Raw genomic sequence first — 20107 nt, 5'->3', positions numbered from 1 at the left:
AGAACTCTCCACTCTGACTAAGACATGAGGATGCTCCAGACGGGACCTCCATCTACTAACCCGGAGTTCCCTAACAGAGTATACTAAAATGGTTTTCTAAACTGGACATCCTCTAATGCAACAAAAAGGTCAGGAGGAGACATACATTATATCATATACTGTGTCCACAATCTTACTATCATTGATATGTTTATTGCTGTCATTACTTGGGCATATATATAGTGCCTAAACATTAGGTGTGTGTTTTTTTAAGCCAGTGCCCCTCTAGATAAAAAGTTTTCTCAAAGAACACTGTGATGTACCCTGAGATAAATACGGACATTCTACATTTGTCATTTAAAGGTTTGTCTGTCCTCTGTTCCACTGATGACATATCACTTGGATAGCTCATCAGTAGTTGATGGAGTGGGGGACCACTATTTGGGACCCCGTCCATCAGCTAATCATCCGGCCAACTGTCCAGTGCAGTGGACTGGATGTTGTCAGGAAGTAGAGGAGTATCGTGATTCTCCCATTGATTTTAATGTGAGTGAAGCCGATGCCTACACTTCCTGTGCTGACCGCTGATGACAACATCCAGTATATTCTGCCTATATTAAAATACTAACAACCACTTATCCGTCCAATTATTGTGTGTGAAGTGTGAGTTACATGCAGAGCCTGACAGCACCTGTGATGTCAATTATTACAGTCTCTTAGCTCCGCCCCTGATCACATGAAGGTGATGTCATCACAGGTACTTTATCGTCCTTCTGCAGTGAATGAGGAATTATGGGCAGACTACATACCCCACAAACCCCTGCGGCCTCAGTTGCTATGGATACAGCACTACTCAGTCTGTCAGTTTGTTCCAGGTTCTCAGGCTGCTGCACACCTCCAGTAAATAACACCTCACAAATTTACACATACCCGCTCTTAGCTCTGCCCCTGATCACATGATGGTGACGTCACCACAGGTCCTTTACCCATACATAGCTGGCAGTACATATTGACCAACAACATTGAAGCATAGTCCTTCACCGCTATCTTCACATCTCCTAAATGGGATATCATGTCATCTCAAGTGCTAATGCCGCCAACACCAGTCCAGCCTTCATCTAATCGTCAACCGTTGTCCAGTGTTGAAACTAACCGTCGCTGTCGTGCAAACATGTCACCATAGAGAGTTCAATGCCACCGTGAAGCTAATGAAGCTTACATAATACAGCAACAAGCCTCGATTTCACCTCAGCCACCAGCTGAAGTTCTTAAAACACATGTCGCTCATATGTGAAAGCTACGTAGCAGAGCTGTGCGTGTGTGGTGTGCATGTAGCAGAGCTGTGTGTGTGTGTGACGTGCATGTAGCAGAGCTGTGTGGAGCATTGCGCCACCAGAAACACTGGTACTATAATTTCCTAATAATTACTAGTAGATAAAAAAATGAGCACTTGAATGTCCCAGGAATACAGCATGAATTGTCAGGCAAAATCCAGTACAGCTTTTTGATGTTACCAAGAATTTCATGATAATGTTTAATGGCGCCCATAGACATGACCACTGCTCCCTCATTCTATTAAACACAATCCATTAAAGAGGTAATTATTTACTGTCCATGTCACCTAAATCAAAAAGCTAATTTAGAATGGAATTATCATCCCTAAACAGATACCTTTCTGACTGCACTGACCACATATTGTATGTTATCTGGCTTTGCTTTCTTTGGCATCTGTATGTTTTTAGCAAAATAAAGTAATAACACAATTTCTCTTTTTAGGTTGCTCATCCTCTAATACGTGCCCAGCTTGTAGACTATATTTACAATGGTTTTCTGTTGCCAGTTTTGGCTCCTGCATTGCACAAGGTCAGTTTACAAATTTTAATGGTAGACTAAATGTATGTCCTTCTGATCCTATTGTAATAATTAGGTAGGCTTCTTCTGATGATGATTCCAGTAGCAAGGGATCAGCAACTGAAGTTGGGTCAGCAATAAAACATGGAGCTGTCCAACCTGGGCAACACCATCAAATTGTCAATATATTTTTCTTTAAAAGGGCTGTCCAGGTGGGGGAAAAGCTGCTATTGTTCTCAGTTATTACATTTAAGGGATCAATTTCTTTCACTTTGTGAGTATAGTATAAATAATGAAGATGAGCATTTGGGGTATCTATTTTGTGGATGTAAGTTTTGTTTCATTTTCCACTTTTTTCCATTTTCTTTTTTTATCTCTCTCTCCTCCTCCTCCTTTTCTTTTCATTCAGGCTATATTCCTATTTTTGTGCCAAACTTCAACAATGGAGAGCTATGCTTACCCCATATAATAAATGTGTAATGTAATCACGCATCATTTTTGAGGATTTGACTTTGCGAATAAGAGAAGTCAGGCAATTGCATTTTACAAGACATTTTCTCCTGATATGTTATGCATACAGGAAACTCAATTTTCTGCAGGTTCCTGCTCGAAATTGTTAAATGCTAGGTATAAGCAATGGCATTTTGCATGAGCTCAAAAGAAACACAGGAGAGAAGCTGCATTATATAAAATTAGATCTCCCTTTCAAGCTAGAAAAATAATTAATGATGTTCAAGGTTGACATTTAATATTGAAACGGTGACATATGGTATTTGGATATGTATTGTTAAACATTGTAGACACCCCCTGAGAGCGCATTTCACATTTTTAGGGGAATATGTATGAGATTATATGATTGGTCTTTTCAAAGCGTTATGTAGTGTTATTATTTTAATTTTCCACTTGAACCAAATTTAGACGGCCAGGTTCAGGTGGGGATACGTTGTTGCAAAGTCAGAGGAGTAAAGTGGGTGTTCTATTAAGAGAGTTGAAACTAGTAGGTTCAAGAAGACAATATAATACTAGAAATGGAGGATACACTTTTACTTTTTACAAGTTAATAGGAATTATTCAAGAATAGACTTGATTTTGATAAATGCCGCAGCGGTGACAGGTACAGATTATTCAATGTGCTTGGTCAGACCATGATACAATAATGACAGATTTAGTACTAATCCAAGGCGTTCAGACAACGAAGTTGGAAGCTTAATGAGATGTTACTAACTACTGTAGGAGTACGGAAAGAAATAAAGGAAGATATTAAATTATATGTTGATATTCATATGACAAAAGATGTTAATGTAGGTATGATATGGTTGACTCATAAAGCCATTATGAGAGGTAGTTTCATTAAGATTGCTGCACATATGAAAAAAGAAGAGGGGAAAAATGATCTGAAGTGGAAGAAAGGCGAGGTAAATTGGAAGATGCTAATCGGATACATTTTTCATTATATCTTTCAAGACAAATAAAGGATATTAAGATTCAGATTAATATGAAGGGTTCAGGGAAAGAACAATCAATGACCACTTTTTCTGTGTATATATTGTTATTTTATTCTGTAATTTTTTTTAAACTTACGCTTGTAACTATTTTTTCTTACCATCTATGACCCCTATGATGTCATATAAGACCTCTGGGGGTCATTCACATTGTCTTCTTTTTTTTATTTATTCCACTTTCACTCTTTAGTACATAGTGCTCATTGAGCACTATGTAGACTGGAAAGGAAAAGGCAGAAGGGGTTAAATACTTCTCCCTTCTCCTCCAGGTCCTCAGTTGTGACTAACTCCTTGATTGCAGGAGCAGAGGCTTTAATCCCACGTCATACTTCTGCTATCGGCTGGGATTAAAGCCCAGGACCAAGCGCTGTACATTTACCATGCTTGGTTCTTCAAGGGTTAAAGAGAACCTGTCATTTTGTAGATTATAGTTATATACATGGTTGAAGGAAGATAAGTGAAAAAATGGTAATTCCATAGCCATGCAAAGAGAACAAAAAAGCTCAATGATCAAAGGAAAGATAAAAATGTTTTCCTTTATTATATAACTCGCAGCCATATTTTCAGCTTTAGAAATGTTCCATGCATGTATTACAGTGTTCAAAATCCCATTTCATTGTATACAGTACTTTAGGCTTGACGAGTTGTGAAACTTTCAAATTAAAGTAATCACGTTTCCATAAAAGAGGATTTTGATCATTCTTTTCCTGAGCACTTCATATGTTGGAGGTTGTTAGAATAGAAAAAGCACTTAGGTGGACAAAAGCTAGATACTATAACATACACAAATAGAATTGATAGGCTGTTGGCTCAGCTAAGAATATTGAAAGTAATAATAGGTATGTAGGATTCTTACTGATCCAGGAATTATGACCTCTAATCCTGAAAGATATATAGTACATTTTCAACATTTTATCAGAAATTGTATAGTGTTCTTAAAGGAGAGAATGTAGGGAGAATACCAGAGTTAAAGAAGCAGGTAGGTCTATCTAATATCATAAATGAAATAGCATTACAGTTAAATGAGGATATTAGAGAGGAGGATATTAATAATGCAATCAAGAGGTTGAAAATGGGGAAAGCACATGGGCCAGAAGGGTTATCGGCAGGCTTTTTCAAGAAATTTGGATCCATTTTATGCCTTATCGCTGACCATATTCGCTTTAGTAATTGAAGCTTTAGTGAGGATGATCCACAAAATAGCAATGGCCAGGTAGAAAGGGGATGATAAATGCTGGTTCATTGTCAAATTCCATTTTCTTAACTTCTTTAAAGGCTCTTTTGTCTTTTGTGAACTTGTTAAAAATTTTGGATGAGTTTGAATTTTTTTTAGGGACATGTATTACACAAATCAGAAAAAATGCTTTGTAATTTAGGAAGAAACATACAAATGTTGTTGGAGTTGAATTACTTTATTAAGAGTACATACTATATTGCATATTTGGGAATTAACATGTGTAAACATCTGGAAGAAACATACAAGTGGAACTTGCCATTCGGTTCACCACTGATCAGCTGATTCCAAGCGCCACTGTCACTGCAGTTAGCAAAATGCACTCACCATAGCACAGTGGCTTGGGTTGGTACTGCAGGTGCAGCTTCTATTGAAATCAATAGGAGCTGTGCCTACAGTTCCAACCAAGGCTACTGTGCTATGGCCAGCAATTCCTGCTTTCTGCACTGGCTGCAGTGACAGCACCCCGGGAATCAGGTGATTGGCATGGATTCAAGAGACTGGTTCCTGATGGTCATTTATTGGTGACCTTTAAATTGCTCAGATATTAAGAATTAGGGCAGAATTTAATCCTCAGGATAGGTCATCAATAGTTGATCGGCTGGGTTTCGTCGCTCAGAACCCCGCCCGATCATCCGATTGTGTGCCCGCAGACGGCCCCGCAATTACACAGGGGTCGAAGCAGAAGCAATGGAAGTATCTGCTCCGATCTCTGTGAAGTGGCCGGCACTTGTAACTGCTGGCCACCTCACACAGTTCGGCACGGAGACTTCCACTGCTTCTGCGTCGGCCCCCGTTTAATTGCAGCATTGTCAGTGGATGCACAATCAGCTGATTGGTCGCGGTCCCGAGCCACAGACCCCAGCCACTCAACTATTGATGACCTATCCTGAGGACAGGTGAACAATAGTATTCTCCCTGGATAAAACACTTTAGTGAATTTCTCTTTTTTTTTTTTTTTTAAGAATGATCTAAAAATAAGACTTGCTAAGATGAATGGTTAGAAAGGATATATTCTAGTGACTCATTAAAGAAAGATATGATAACTGTTATTTATTTCAAACTGAATAGGCCCCCAGAAGGAAAATTTTACTTCATGATTAGATGAGAATTATAGATATTCATACTCTCCCTTTCTTTCCTTCCTTCTGTTCTTCTTTCTTTCCTTCTTTCTCCCCTTTCTTACTTTTGTTTTGCTACTTTTTTATGTACATGATTAATTTAGATTGTAGTGTAACATAACTGTTTTCATTTACGGTACTTATATAAAAATTTTGGGGGAAAAAGTGGTTGTCCAGATTTTGTAACTGAATCTCTATTGTACGGTATAATGGTGTTATGATATTTTCTAATATACTTTTTGTGTTTCGATTTCTCCCCATCATACAGCTGTAATTTGTTAGGATAGAGGGCAAAAAGCTGAGCTCAGAGATTCATATATTTCTATTATTTTATTCTGTATTTTCATGTAAAAAAAACTGCTTAAATGCTGCCGGGAACCATAGAGAAAGCCTGTGAACCCTTCTTCCCTAGTCACACCGGGATTGATAGCTTTATTTATAAACACATATCGGAAATTCTGTCTTTCATTTTGTGTGGGCGTATTGCACAGGTGCAGCGTGTAATGGGTTAATGTCTGCAAAGCATGAGCTGTCTGTCTGTAATATAACAATTCTATCCTGTCACATGGTATGAGAAAGGTTATAAATGTGAGTGCTTGAGAGTTGGAAGGGGAGTTCCATGTCTTGAGGAGTGGTAGTCGGGAGGTCCAGCTATGTATGGGCAACTTCAGCCCCTAGTGAAGCATGGAAGAGGAGGAGAGGTTTCCCGTCGTAAATGTATTTGTGAGGAGAAGAGTAGTGAGTCCCATCTGAGAAGAGTGAGAGCAAGAGCAGTTGTGAACAAGTGTGTATCATGGCCCATTGCAGAGGTACTCAATTATCCGTTTTACAAACCCAGGTGTCCTAATGTCTGGGACTGCCTGGTAGAGGTACTCTGTAGTTATTGTTCACACTCAAGTGTCCTGAAGTCTGAATTCCGCTGAGTGGAGGTACGCCTCATTAATTAATCATGCACGGGTTTGGTCTGAAGACTGGGTCACCGTGTGGAGGTACTACTGGGAAATCTGTTTATTGCCTGCACTGTCATGGCTTTAAATAGTGCCTTCTATTGCTGAAGTTTCCAATAAAGTTATTTCCAGGCCCTGACCGTTCCCGGGGTCCTGAGGTAGTTAAACTGTCTGTGACTCATTTATTTTTCCCCACTGATGTTCATGCCAGGGGGTACTGGAATGGTGGTGTCACCCGTGACAAATCCCTCTACACATGCTATCCTGTTTATTGCGCATCCCTATGCCGGGGGTGTCCGGAAGAGGCCCAGCACTGCCCTGGCCTTGGCTGCGTGCATCTTTCTGGGAGGGAGCGTGGTAAGTGCCACTGTGACAAGCCAGCATTTTGCCCTCCCAGCTCCTCAGCGTATGCCACATGTCCGGGGTCACCTTGCAGGAAGCTGCAGTCTCATCCTTTTTTGCGTCACTGGGAACAGGATCAAATCCTCTGCGCCACACAGTAAAAAGAAATGTGTAAATAATTTACAAGTGTTTGCTCCAAATGTTTTGAGCGGGACTTTTCAAAATGGCGCTCAGTCACCTAAGCTTAAAGGTGTCCCACTTCTAGCTGTTTTGCTGCCGGAAGCATACAGCTCTGTACATTGTGCAGTGGGCCAAATTGGTATTGCAGGCTTAATCTCATTCATTTCAAAAACACTTAGCCTGCAGTAGCAACCCTGGCCACTGCGCAATGTACAGAGCTGTCTGCTTCCTGCAGCAAAGCAGCTAGAAGTGGGACAACCTCTTTAAGTATTATATCCTCAAGCTCCTCCAAATTATCATTCTTTATAGTGAGAGTTCTTAATATCTACCAGTGTAACCCTTTATGGGCATCTTGCTTCTGCCTCAAGACAGTAACACTTAAAATGCAATTAATTAATGTAACAAAGCAAGAACATCTTCAGGGTGAAAGGAAAACGTAATGCACAACATTTTTATTGTAGTGGCATTATTAAAATTGACTGGATTGTTGTGGAATCGTACCTGTGTAATAGTAATGAGGGCAATGCAAGTGACTCTTTACCGTCTTTCTTCATCTTCTTCTGTAACACGGACACAGATGTAAATGTTTTGAACACAAGATAATGGGGAGATTAGAAACGTTAAACACTGAAATGTGCTGTAATCCACAAGGAGTCCTTCTTAAGTGACAGAGAGTGAAGTACCTTTGTTCTGTTCAAGACTCCAGAAGTGTGATCAAGCAATTCATTTAGTGGCTATTAAGTGCTCCAGTATGATGTAGCAAGAATTGACTCCGTCAGCAGCAATGCCAGTACCGTGGCTCCGATGACTGTGTTGCCTGATGCAGTTAATCTACTGCCTCTTTGTGAAATACAGATTTTGAGTGTTTTTTTTTTAATTTCCTATTGTCATTGTGTGGAAGCTGTAAAATTAAATTTTCAAGATGCAAATGCTTTATCTAATATCCCATGTCAAAATAAAACTATAATAAGTGCTCAATTGTGAAGCTTTAATTCTAGCTATCATGACACCATCCATGAGAGTCCAGGCTAACAGATTCTCACCAGTAGAAAAGAACAAATGGATAGTACTGCTGGGCTACTTTAGCTATAGGCCTCAGGCGCACGGGCGCATCGGCACGCGTACACCGGCGCCGATGCGCCCGTGTGACCGACAGAAGATGGCCGTACCTGAAGACGGCCGTCTCTCTCCAGTGCTGATCATAGAACACATGACCGTCAATGGAGCCGGTCACATGTTCTTCCTCCCGGCGCTGCAGAGAGACGGCCGTCTTCAGGTACATCCGTCTGCTGGTGTCAGTTACACGGGCGCATGGGCACGGGTGTACGGGTGCCGATGCGCCTGTGTGACTGAGGCCTTAGAGATTTTCTTATCCCCAAAACTCAAACCACTAAATATAACAGAACTGTAATACATATGTGCAGTAAAATTACATAGAAATTAATAGACCATCAATTGGTGGAATTTTCAAGGTATGTCAATCTCCAAACTCAAAGTGGGGAATCTATGAATAATTCTACTCTTGCACCCTTATTGATGCTATGCTTCAATGTCTTCTCAAGAAAATATCAGAAAATACCTAAAGATGAAATAACAATTAAAGGGGTTGTCTCGCGAAAGCAAGTGGGGTTAAGCACTTCTGTATGGCCATATTAATGCACTTTGTAATATACATCGTGCATTAAATATGAGCCATACAAAAGTTATTCACTTACCTTTCCTGCGCTGGCGTCCCCGTCTCCATGGCTCCGTCTAACTTCAGCGTCTAATCGTCCGATTAGACGCGCTTGCGCAGAAGGGTCTTCTGCCTTTGGCTCAGTCTGGCACGAGCGGCGTTCTGGCTCCGCCCCCTTCTACGCATCATCATGTAGATCCGCCCCGTCACGTGTGCTGATTCCAGCCAATCAGGAGGCTGGAATCGGCACACGTGACGGGGCGGAGCTATGAGATGACGCGTAGAAGGGGGCGGAGCCAGAACGCCGCTGCTGCCGGACAGACCCGAAGGCAGAAGACCCTTCTGCGCAAGAGCGTCTAATCGGACGATTAGACGCTGAAGTTAGACGGAGCCATGGAGACGGGGACGCCAGCGCAGGAAAGGTAAGTGAATAACTTTTGTATGGCTCATATTTAATGCACGATGTATATTACAAAGTGCATTAATATGGCCATACATAAGTGCTTAACCCCACTTGCTTTCGCGAGACAACCTCTTTAAGGAAAATATCTTCTTTAAACTTATACACACAAATTCTAAAACAAAAGCAGAAAGTTTAATTTCTGATGCAATACTGGAGCCGGTTCTGAGATAGCTCTGTTGTATCTGTTAGTGCTTTATGTGCACATTTACAGGTACATTACTTTTGAGGAAGTGGACTGAACTAGGTGATAAAAAAAAGTTCCGAAAAACAAATTAAAAAAGAGAGAATTAATCTTTAATTCTAACCTGAGGGTGCTAAAAACTAACTGCAAGGACAATGGCAGCACATTTAATTGCCCAAGTGACCCTTCAGAATGAGTTAATAATTAATTTCTCATTAAAAGACTTCTAAGTTCAATGGTGCAGTATACAGACTGTTATTTTACTCTGCTCACCACTAGATTTCTTTGGTCACTGGGCATAAATTGCCATGCCAGTCACTTTACTGGTCCCAGAGGTGAGCAAGTCTGGTGGATATTGAGCTGAAGTACACCTCTGTGGTGTCATTAGTATTTTACTAGCCTCATTTCCGGGACAGTATGTGTTGCTTGAGCCCAATAAATATTGTGCTTGTTAAGCAGGAGTTACAGTGGTATTATTAAACCCTTCATGAAACTGATATTGTTTGGCAGTAAAGACTTCCATTCCTGATTATGCTTGTTCAGCACTTTCTTTTTCTTTTGCATATACCAATGCAACTTTTAACATTTTTTTTAATTTAAAAAAGTCCTTCTTCTATTGACCACTTGTCCTGACCATTTACTGTATGTTAAAGGAGCTGTCCAGCATCAGAAGTTTATCAATGTGTTTTTAAAATGAGAATTTTTGTAAAAATTTCTGATTGTTTGATTTCTATACTTGTATTGTTTTTTAAGGTACTGCAGACTGGAAGAGTGAAATCTTAGAAAATTCTGTCAGTCCAATGTTTTTTGGCTCCTTCTCTAGCCTGCTCTCCTGTTGTGAATGTGCATTCACTGCCTTTCTAATGAGCTATTACAGATAGCTGTTTAACGGTGCCAGGGAATGGTGGAGGAGATCAGGAGTACAGAGAGCAGAGAAAGCTACTATTACAGAGGGCTTTAATTCACTATGGGGGAATTTTCAGATTTTATCAGCAGTGAGTTGCAACAGACCAGCAGCTACTCAGAAAGAGGATAAGACAAATAGAAAGATAGTTGTGTGGTTATGCTACATAGCTTTTGGAAGAGGACAGGGGAGGGGGACCTGAGCTTGTGCATGTTCATGGGAGACATTGGCTGATAAGTGACTGTGAATGCTCCCAAGCCAGAAACCTGAATGCAGGAGAACCTGCAAGCCAAGTATAAGGCTTTATAAATGCATGGAAAGGAAAACTCAATGTAAAAAAACAGACAAGTGCACCATTTTTTTTCTTTGCTGGGACTTAGTAAGATATGTGTGTATTGATTTTTCATGCACAAAGGTTTTCATAGTTTTTAATCAGCATTTATTAGCAATCACTGCATTACTGAGAACACTGCTAGCAGCAAAAGCTTATGGTATATACTGTATACCAGTGTGCTTTTAAGAGAATGCAAAACATGGCTTAGTAACTGTCAAGTCTTGTCATTCTCCATTTAAGCCCTGTAAAAGTTAATAATCAGTTATACAATATAGATTAATTTAAAGGTGCAATTACAACTATTCATTGCACATACCCTTCCTTAGCCTACCTGAACAGGGGTTATTAGCCTCAGTATCTGCTGTGACATGCCATGCTTTTATGTATGCATGCAAAGGTCTAGGTAAGATTATTATTAACTTTAGTTTTCTATTAAAAGTTAAAAAAAATAAGTTTTTCTTTGAGCTAAAAGGACTTAGCTATAACTCTGCTGCTAGGATAATGTCAGCTGCTGAGAAAACATAGCACGTTTTGTTGTCTTGTACCATGCTGAGGTTCTATAAATCACTGAGCAGTGGAGCGAGGGACAGGTATATGTGCCATGCCCTTCCAAGCCCTGCTGATCACATATTTCTGGTTCCTCAGTCTACAGCTTTTTGCAGCATGAAATACACAACATTTAAAGAGAAATAGTTCTTCTTCTTCAGCACGTACCTATAAAAATAACGTTATATTATGTATAAGATGGTCCTATGAGCTGCAAGTGTAATTCTGTGCAGAGAGGCAAAGAGGTATGTGCTGTAATGTGGTTGTCTTTACATAATCACAGAAGCTCGCACATTTATCGAATGGTTTATTGAATATGATGAATTTCCATTATTAAAAGCCTACAGCTGGATTTTATCTGATCCTAGATCACCTAGCTGCAGCTGTTCTGACCAAAAATTTCTACCCACAGTTGAGTTGAAGTCCCAGCTATCACGCTGACTCACCCCAAGCATACCACCCATGCCAAACTATATCCTATCTGCCAGCCATTGTCCTCCCATAGTGAAGCGTAGCTACCGAGCCTATACCACTCTGCGCTTGAATCCACAAAAGCAAGGAGATGAAGTGTCTCAATCTGCCCAACCGTTACAATGCACCATTTCCAAAAACCTCAAATAGAGGAAGTGTGAATTTCCAAATTAAGTTGTCTCTTCCCTACCTACATAGATAAAAAAAAGAGCAATCTATAGCTGACACAAACTCTTCGCTAGCGCTGCCATCCCAACTAATCCTTATGTTAAGAAAATTGTAGATCAATGTATCAGTGAATTGTTCTTTTAATGCATTGCAGACTAGAAATATATAGCATGATACTAGTATAAAGTGGTGAAGGGGTTAAACAAAACCCTTCTATAGCAGTGTATGTTTTCTGATGAGACAGACAAGATAAGACAGTCTGCTAGACCACCCATGTATGCATGTTTATAGATGGGGCCCACAGGAAATAGGATAGACTTCTAGATATGCCTTGCATTCCTTTTCCCTGAATTCATAACGGTTTTATTGTATGTTATAGTTACACCTTAAGAGGTGTAACTCATGTTAATCATTTTTCGTTTTAGCCTAACATGTATTCTTATTAATCTTGGAGGTAGATACTTTTCCTGTGATGTCATTTATGGTACATAAGCTTCGAACACCTTAGAATAAATTAGAAATCATCTGATACCGCACAGGCTGGTGTGATATGTATTTCTCCTGGGTCCAGACTTCTGCACTAGCTCTGGGAGAGTCTTCTCTTTGATAAACACATAAATTCTCCTTACACCTTACTCCGTGTTTACCCTTATATAGATACTTTTATTGTCCCCTAAGCAAGTGCTCCTAGACACTTTGTAGCCTGCAACTTTATAGCCACTGCCATTTTTTCCTCATACAGAGATGTAAATTTAACCTCTTGAGCCCCAGTTCAAGATCCATAACTGGGCTAACACCTATCAGGTGTCATTTAATGTACCAGCCTCTTCATTTAGGGCTGATGGACCTTTTGAGCCCTCTCATCTATGGCATGTGCAGAGGTTACAGTTGTACCTCAACCTTGTTACATAAGTCACTGCAATTATGTCTGCACAATGCAAGACCACTGTTTTAATTGTAGGATGAAATCTCCAACGCTTACAGCAAATTCTTCATTTTAACCCTTTAAAGCTCATTCCTCAGTCTACATTGAGCCATAAAATCATTCCTCAAGTTGTAAAGGAGATCAATACCTGCTTGTCATGTTCCTGTGATAAAAGCTTAGACTTCTAGGGTAGCTTGTTCCTTTCTACCTGTACTACATATTTCAAGATGAATAATATTCCAGGAAGCTATTAAGTCTTGATTTATTTCTCTTTAGGTACTTGTATTTTGTGTATTATGCTTTTCTCTTTAAAATATAAATATAAATGTCCTGCACTTATCATAATTGGGGTCATCCTGGGATATTACAGTATTATGAAGATAAATGATTGTGCAGGTAAATGTTAATTTTTACCTGGGAGCTTTCAAAAATATTCAAGGATGAATTTCCATTCCTCCATATCCCATAGCAATTGCTTGTACTAGACATGATGTGAAAGGCAAGAGTAAGCCGAAGACCGAAGCTGCAGTGGAATTCACAGCAAGAATCTCAAATTTCTCCTGTAATTTACTGTATACAAAAGGTCTGAGCAGTTCGCCAGAAATCTGGAGAATTGGAGCAGACCATTGATGATCCCACTTCTAGGCACTCTTTAACTGTGATTCAAGTAAGCAGTACATTCTTCATATGCCTAATAGGCTTTGTGGTATAATAATTAGATATTAAACCTCCAAGTAGAGGTCCTTAAAGTCATTTGTCATAATTAAAATCTCAATGATTTATGGGACCAGAAAGGGAAAAGTTATATGAATGTTATATATGTATAATGTGATATGTATATGTAATACACAGGGGTTCCATTCTAACCGCCCACATTTAAAATTCTGAAGGCTGATGGCCTTACATAGAACTTATGGGCCCCATAGCAAAACTCTGAATTGGACCCGCTTTTTTCCAGGATAGAAAATATATATTTTTTTAAACTCCTGTTTTCCCACGGATTCCGCGGCCCGTCTGCAATTGAATAGCGGATGGGCCGTGGATCGGACAGCTTCCATTGACTTCAATGAAAGCCATCCGTTCGGGAACCATACTGAAATGGAGCATTCTATGACTTGTTTTCCACACAAAGAGGTCCGCAAAACAAATTTGCATGCTTTAATGTGCAAACGCCCATGCTTCCCTATGGGTGGCTTGATTTGCGGATGTTCCACAAATCAGATCTACCCATAGACATTGGGCCTTACTCTGCCTATGTGAGTTACATTGGTGTCAGAGAGGGTTAGTAGTAGAACTTAAAGGGATTCTGTCATCAGGTTCATGCTGCCTGCACCACGGGCAGCATCAACCCACGATAGGTATGCACAATGCCCCTATGTATGTCTTATTCTGAAATGCTACAACATTTAAGAAGAAACATATTTTGAAGTTTGACTCAGAACTGAGCTCCAGGTCACGGGGCGGACTATGCTGACTTTCCTCCGCCCACTGCATGAAGACTGACAGCTCTCTCCTTTCTGTGTATAAAAAGAGAGCTGTCAGTCAACATGCTGAAGGTGGGGAGAGTCAGCGCAGCCCACCTCTGTGACTCAAAGCTCGTTTCCCAAGTCATACTTAAAAGTGTGTTTATTCTGAAATGCCACAGCATTTAAGAATAAGACTTACATGGGGACACTATACATACCTGTCCTGGGTTCATGCTACCTGTGGTTCGGACAGCATAAACCTGATGACAGAAACCATTTAATAATTAACTTACAATCACTACTGTAACCAGTCATGGGTGGTGGTGCAACACAGGTTCAGGATGGCGCAGCGGTGTCAAGCGGAGACAGAAGCGGCACATTTTCTTTTTATAAGAATCTAACTTTACTTAAAGGAGTTTTGTCATTAAATAAAAAAATTCTATACTTACTTTTCATGTTCGTAGATGAATCGTCATCTGCAAGGATATGTCAATTGACATCATGTGTGGCTATGGGGAACCAAGAATCTTCATGTGTACAGAGAACATGTCTGAGAGAACCCAAAATTGAATGTCTGGTGTTTGTTTTTTGGTGAACTGGTAGCATTAGTAGTAGTAATTACCCTAGTAGTAATAGTGAGATCTCACAGTGGCCCCAGCGGTAATAGTGAGCTCCCACAGTGGTCCCAGTAGTAATAGTGAGATCCCACAGCAGCCCCAGCGGTAATAGTGAGATCCCACAGCAGCCCCAGCGGTAATAGTGAGATCCCACAGTGGCCCCAGTAGTAATAGTGACATCACAGTGGCTCCAATAGTAATAGTGACATCCTACAGTGGCCCCAATAGTAATAGTAACATCCCAAAGCAGCCCCAGTAGTAATAGTAACATCCCAAAGCAGCCCCAGTAGTAATAGTGACATCCCACAGTGGCCCCTGGTAGTAATAGTGACATCCCACAGTGGCCCCTGGTAGTAATAGTGACATCTCACAGCGGCCCCTAGTAGTAATAGTGACATCCCACAGCGGCCCCCAGTAGTAATAGTGATACCCATATACTTACCCCTTCCTCCTTGTGGAAGCGCCGCTGCTCCTCTGCTCGGCGCTAATCCCAGATGTGAGCAATTTTTGAGCGAGAATCGTTGGGTCTAAATCAGCCTTTTGTCTAATGTGTATGGGCACCTGAAAGGAGCAATCAAAACATTAATTCATGGTGTGTATAGTAATTTGGCTAGATGCGAGTTAGCAGCCGCATGAATCCTTATCAGTACAGTTTTTTATATCCTAGAAACTGTTGCTTCCTTGCTACTGATACAAGTCATTAATGAATCTAATTAACTCTGTATTTACTCATCTGCCTTGAAGCAAAGTTGTCTACTACATCTCTTAATTAGCTTAACACACTGCAAATGCAACAGAATTCATGTATCACCCTCTCACCAAAGAGTGTTATTAGTGTATCTATTTACAGACACCATAAGCACCTGAGGATGTCTATGCCATGACCTCAGTCATTGTGTTAAATACACCCACTCATAGTCATGCTAATGGTTATTTTGAATAATTATGGGTTGAATGTCTGCTCTGTTTCAAGTATCCTCATTGTTTAATATTGCAGATGTTACATAGCATTCCTTCTATATATTCCTATGACAGTCACATCAAGACTCTTATAGGCTTGCATAGAAAAACTGATTTTTGGTTCGCACAGATTTAGGTAGTAAGATTGGGGGCTGAGATGTGGCATAATGCCTGACCGGGTCAGAGAGTGAAGAATTAGGCAACAGAGCACCCAATAAGAGAATTACTGGCAATGACTTTTACAAACTCTAGGTTACAAATGGAAGAGGAAAAGAAAATTTAGTGGAGTGCCTCTTTAACTCCTTAGTGATAAACCTATTTTTTGCTGTAAAGGAGTTTTGTCATTAAAAGAAAACAGAAATCAATACTCCCCTATTCCTCCCCAGGCAGTCTTCTTACCGTATCTTCTCCACGTTGAGCTTCTCCAGTCCCCCAGGTCACCTCACCTCTAGCCATCCAGACCCTCTTCTTCTTGTTATGGGGCGTTCTTTCTCTGCATTCTTCTTCCGGCAGGTCAGTGTAGGTTATGTCACCAGTGACATAATGTTCACTGCCTGCACAGTCTCTGCAATAGCTCCGCACTCCCTGCTAAGCTATGAACGCTATATCACTACTGACATAATGTACATTGCAGGAGACAGGAAAAGATAGGCGGGGAGAAACATTTTTTTAAACATTTTTTTACAGTTTTCACACTGACCACTAAGCCTAATGATTGAGAAAGTAGAGAAAACTTCTCAATAATCACCTCATTATCATCACATACAGGATTACAATGAATGGTGCTACCGATATATAGATAACACAGGACCCACCATTTACAATAGGTGATTGTCACATCTAACCTCCGTCCCTTCTCTGCACAATGACCTATGCACAGCTCACAGAGCTCAAGCACCCCACATAGAAGTCCCCATCTACCCATTGTGCGAGTTGCCCATGATTTCTGCTGTAAAGCATATCTCCTCAAGTTGCTGTTAGGCCACTCACACACAGGTGTTAGCAAAACCCCGCGTCCGAAATCGTGGCATTTTACCTCGACTTCGAGCAGTGTTTTTGAACGCATTGATCCAAAAAGCGGTTGATTATAATTAATGCAGCACCAAGCTCACCTAACAACACCATAAGTTAATTTATGGTTCTTTAGGCAGGTGACAGGTTCCCTTTAATGGCGTGACATTGATTTACAGTTGAGGACTTTCCTTTAACAAATATTTAAGACACAGCTGATATATTTACATCGCACACAATTTACACATTCCTCTTTGCCATTTTTAAACAGATGGTGTTACACTGTTTCATTGCAAGTCCGTCTAATCCTGCCCACTGTAGCGCTCCATATGAACATATAGATGTACTGTATATTTCTAGTATTGTCCCAGTCTGACCCCTTGTCTTCTCCTATATGGAATGCTGTGAATGCTGAATGTGTACATCTCAACTATTTCACGCGTAACTTAAGATGTTTGCAGCGAGATTCCTTCTGCTCGCGCTGAGGATTTCACGTCTTCCTGATCTTAATGACACATGAAGTACCTACTAATATACATTATACTTAGACGACCTGTAGCATAGTGACCACTGGATGGCCGCATCATAACGAGTGTTGTAGAAGAAGGCTTTAATGTATGTTTTAGGGCAGTCGTATGTATGTTCCTGGTAATTTTGAGGTGTCAAGCCATTTCTATATTATTATTCTCAACATTTTCCCTTCCTGCTGGAGTCTTCCCTTTGCTATTCTCAGTTCTCTCAATAGGTTCAACTACTGCTGACCTGTCATCTAGGCTACCATTCATTCTGTCTATGAGTATTACTGATTGTCACAGTTACAGAGCGGCTGTTCTACAAAGCAGAGAAGCAAAGTCAGTGATAAGTGTCAGCAGAGTTCACAGCAACATCCCAACAATTTCTCAGCAGGCATTCCACAGTGGTGGAGGAACAGTACTAAAATAAGGCATATACATTTCTCAGAATATAAAAGCACAAAAAACATGTTGACTTTATCAGATTCTTATAATGCATTGAGAAACGCCTCCAGATTTAAGCCAGGAATGTTGTTTTTCACATGGATTTTTAGCCCCGTTTTTTTTCATTTAATTTATCTGATGAGGGTTTGTACATGCTGCAAGGACAATCCCATTTAGATGTATGGAATATATATTCCTGATAAACTTTGTTACGTTGGTTATATAATGACTATAATATTCTATAACTTAGAATCAGCACAAGATAAGTAAGATAATGTATTTCCATGGTCCGGAAAGGGGTTGTAACAGAATTACAAGTTATCCCCTTTCCAAAGGATAGAGAATAACTTGCTGATCAATGGGGGGGTCTTACCACTGATTTCCCCATCGATTCAAAGAATGGGTGTTTAGTGTCCTCCATCCTCCTCACTGCGGGCTTACTGCACCCCCTACAGGGAGGAGGAGAATGAATAAAGTGATGGTTGCAACATACTTCTGCTCCATTCATTTTCAATGGGACTGCAGAGATAGAAATACCCAAGCACTTGCCACTTGTCTATCAGCCCCATTGAAATAAGTGGAACACTGTCCACGCATGCTCGGAAAGCACTTCATTCACAGTGATGTCAATGTGAATGGGAGAAACATCCCTGCAGTGATGAGGAGAGGGGGACACAGGACCCCCATTTTCAACATCACTGGGGATCTTAGTGGTAAGACCCCTACTGATCAGCAAGCTATCCCCTGACCTGTAGAACAACCCCATTCAACACTTTGTATGGATCACATTGTAAACATTTTAAAGGGCTTGTTTGATTACTAGACAACCCCTTTGCAATAGGACCTCCTGTATGAAAATAATAAACCGAGAGCTACTTACCCCTCCTGGCCACCAGGATTGTTGTGACAGATGATGTCACAGGAAAACACGTGACCACTGCAGCATCACGTTCTTGAACTCCTGGCATCATGATTCTCAGGATGTGAACACCGATGCCAGGAGAATGGGCGGTGACGCTGCAGCCTCTCATTGGCTGCAGCAACCACCTGCTTTCCCGTGACATCATCATTCCCTTTAAGGCAGGCTTCTTATTACTATTTCTGGTTTAGTTTCTTGCATACATTGATTATTTTGATAAAAAGTAAAATCATGCTACCTTTTCCACCTTCCAAATTTCATTTCACGGGCCATTGCAATCAATGGGATATGCAATGCAGACACTTCCTAAATATGGCTCTTTATGGCCAATTCACTTCAATGAACTATAAGGAGTCTTGCAGAGCAGTGCTTATTAATAAATATGGCCTTTTATCTCCAGATGAAGTGCTTTAATATGCCTCTAGGATCTTTCAGTGCTTTAGTGTTCTTACTGTGTGCACCACTGCTATTTTATTGCTACAGTTCCGGTGTAAAAGACTGCGGTAGCAAAAATATTAGGCCTGGAATCCATGCAATATTAATGTTGTTTCATTGGGAGATTTCTTGTGGGCAATAATATCAAATTCAGTTGAGTTATGAAGGTAACATTGAAAAACGGCTGCACCTTTTTTTTGGATAGAAATAAAAAATAAGCAGCTGAGTGCATCTTATAAATATTAGATCCAAACTTCTTGCAGTCTGTGAAATGAAATCCTGTATGTTTATAGAAAAAGTGTTACTTATCCCTCTACCTACATAACGTCATAAAGTGTACACAAACCTAAATTTCTAATACACAAATTCTGAGTTTGTCGTTTGGCATAACTTGTGCTGATAACAGTTTTTTCTACAGTTTTACATATGACTACATTTAAACTACTGCATTTGTTAGCTCAGCGTTCTCACAGTGCACTAATATTGCAGCAGTATCACGTTAAAGCAGTTCTACTAAGATAGACCTTTATCACTTCTGAGACCCTCACTGATCCCTAGAACGGGGGGTCCTGTGGCCCTTCTTCTCGTCACTGCGGGTTTACTTCTCTCACCTACAGTGCCATCTGATTTAATGGAACGCTGGCCATGCATATGTGGCCTTTGCTCTATTCATTTCAATGGGGGCTGAGGGAAATAGCCAAGTACAAAGCATTCGGCTATCTCCATCAGCCCCACTGAAATAAATGGAGTGGCATAACTCCATTCAAGTCTCCGCCGCACTGCAGGGGGTGCAGCGAGCCCAGAGTGATGAGGTTGGGGGGAATTGGGACCTCCCATTCTTGGGAACAGTTGGGGTATCAGCAGTGAGACTCCCACCAATCAAACTTTTATTAGGGTAGGTGATAAAATTTGTCTCTTTA

General features: G+C 40.5%; 1 protein-coding gene across 1 annotated transcript in view; it reads left to right on the top strand.

The window, feature by feature from the left end:
- The window catches only part of FHIP1A (FHF complex subunit HOOK interacting protein 1A), a 197809-nt gene that overhangs the window by 121988 nt on the left and 55714 nt on the right, over positions 1-20107 (top strand). Inside the window, exon 5 of the mRNA XM_066573653.1 lies at positions 1756-1842. Coding sequence (XP_066429750.1) covers positions 1756-1842 — 87 coding nt within the window. The remainder of the gene's footprint in view (positions 1-1755; positions 1843-20107) is intronic.

The sequence above is a fragment of the Eleutherodactylus coqui genome, chromosome 7 (assembly GCF_035609145.1).
Source record: "Eleutherodactylus coqui strain aEleCoq1 chromosome 7, aEleCoq1.hap1, whole genome shotgun sequence".
Classification (NCBI taxonomy): domain Eukaryota; kingdom Metazoa; phylum Chordata; class Amphibia; order Anura; family Eleutherodactylidae; genus Eleutherodactylus; species Eleutherodactylus coqui.
Note: the sequence above shows the minus strand (reverse complement) of the source record. Positions and strands in the feature narration are given on the sequence as shown.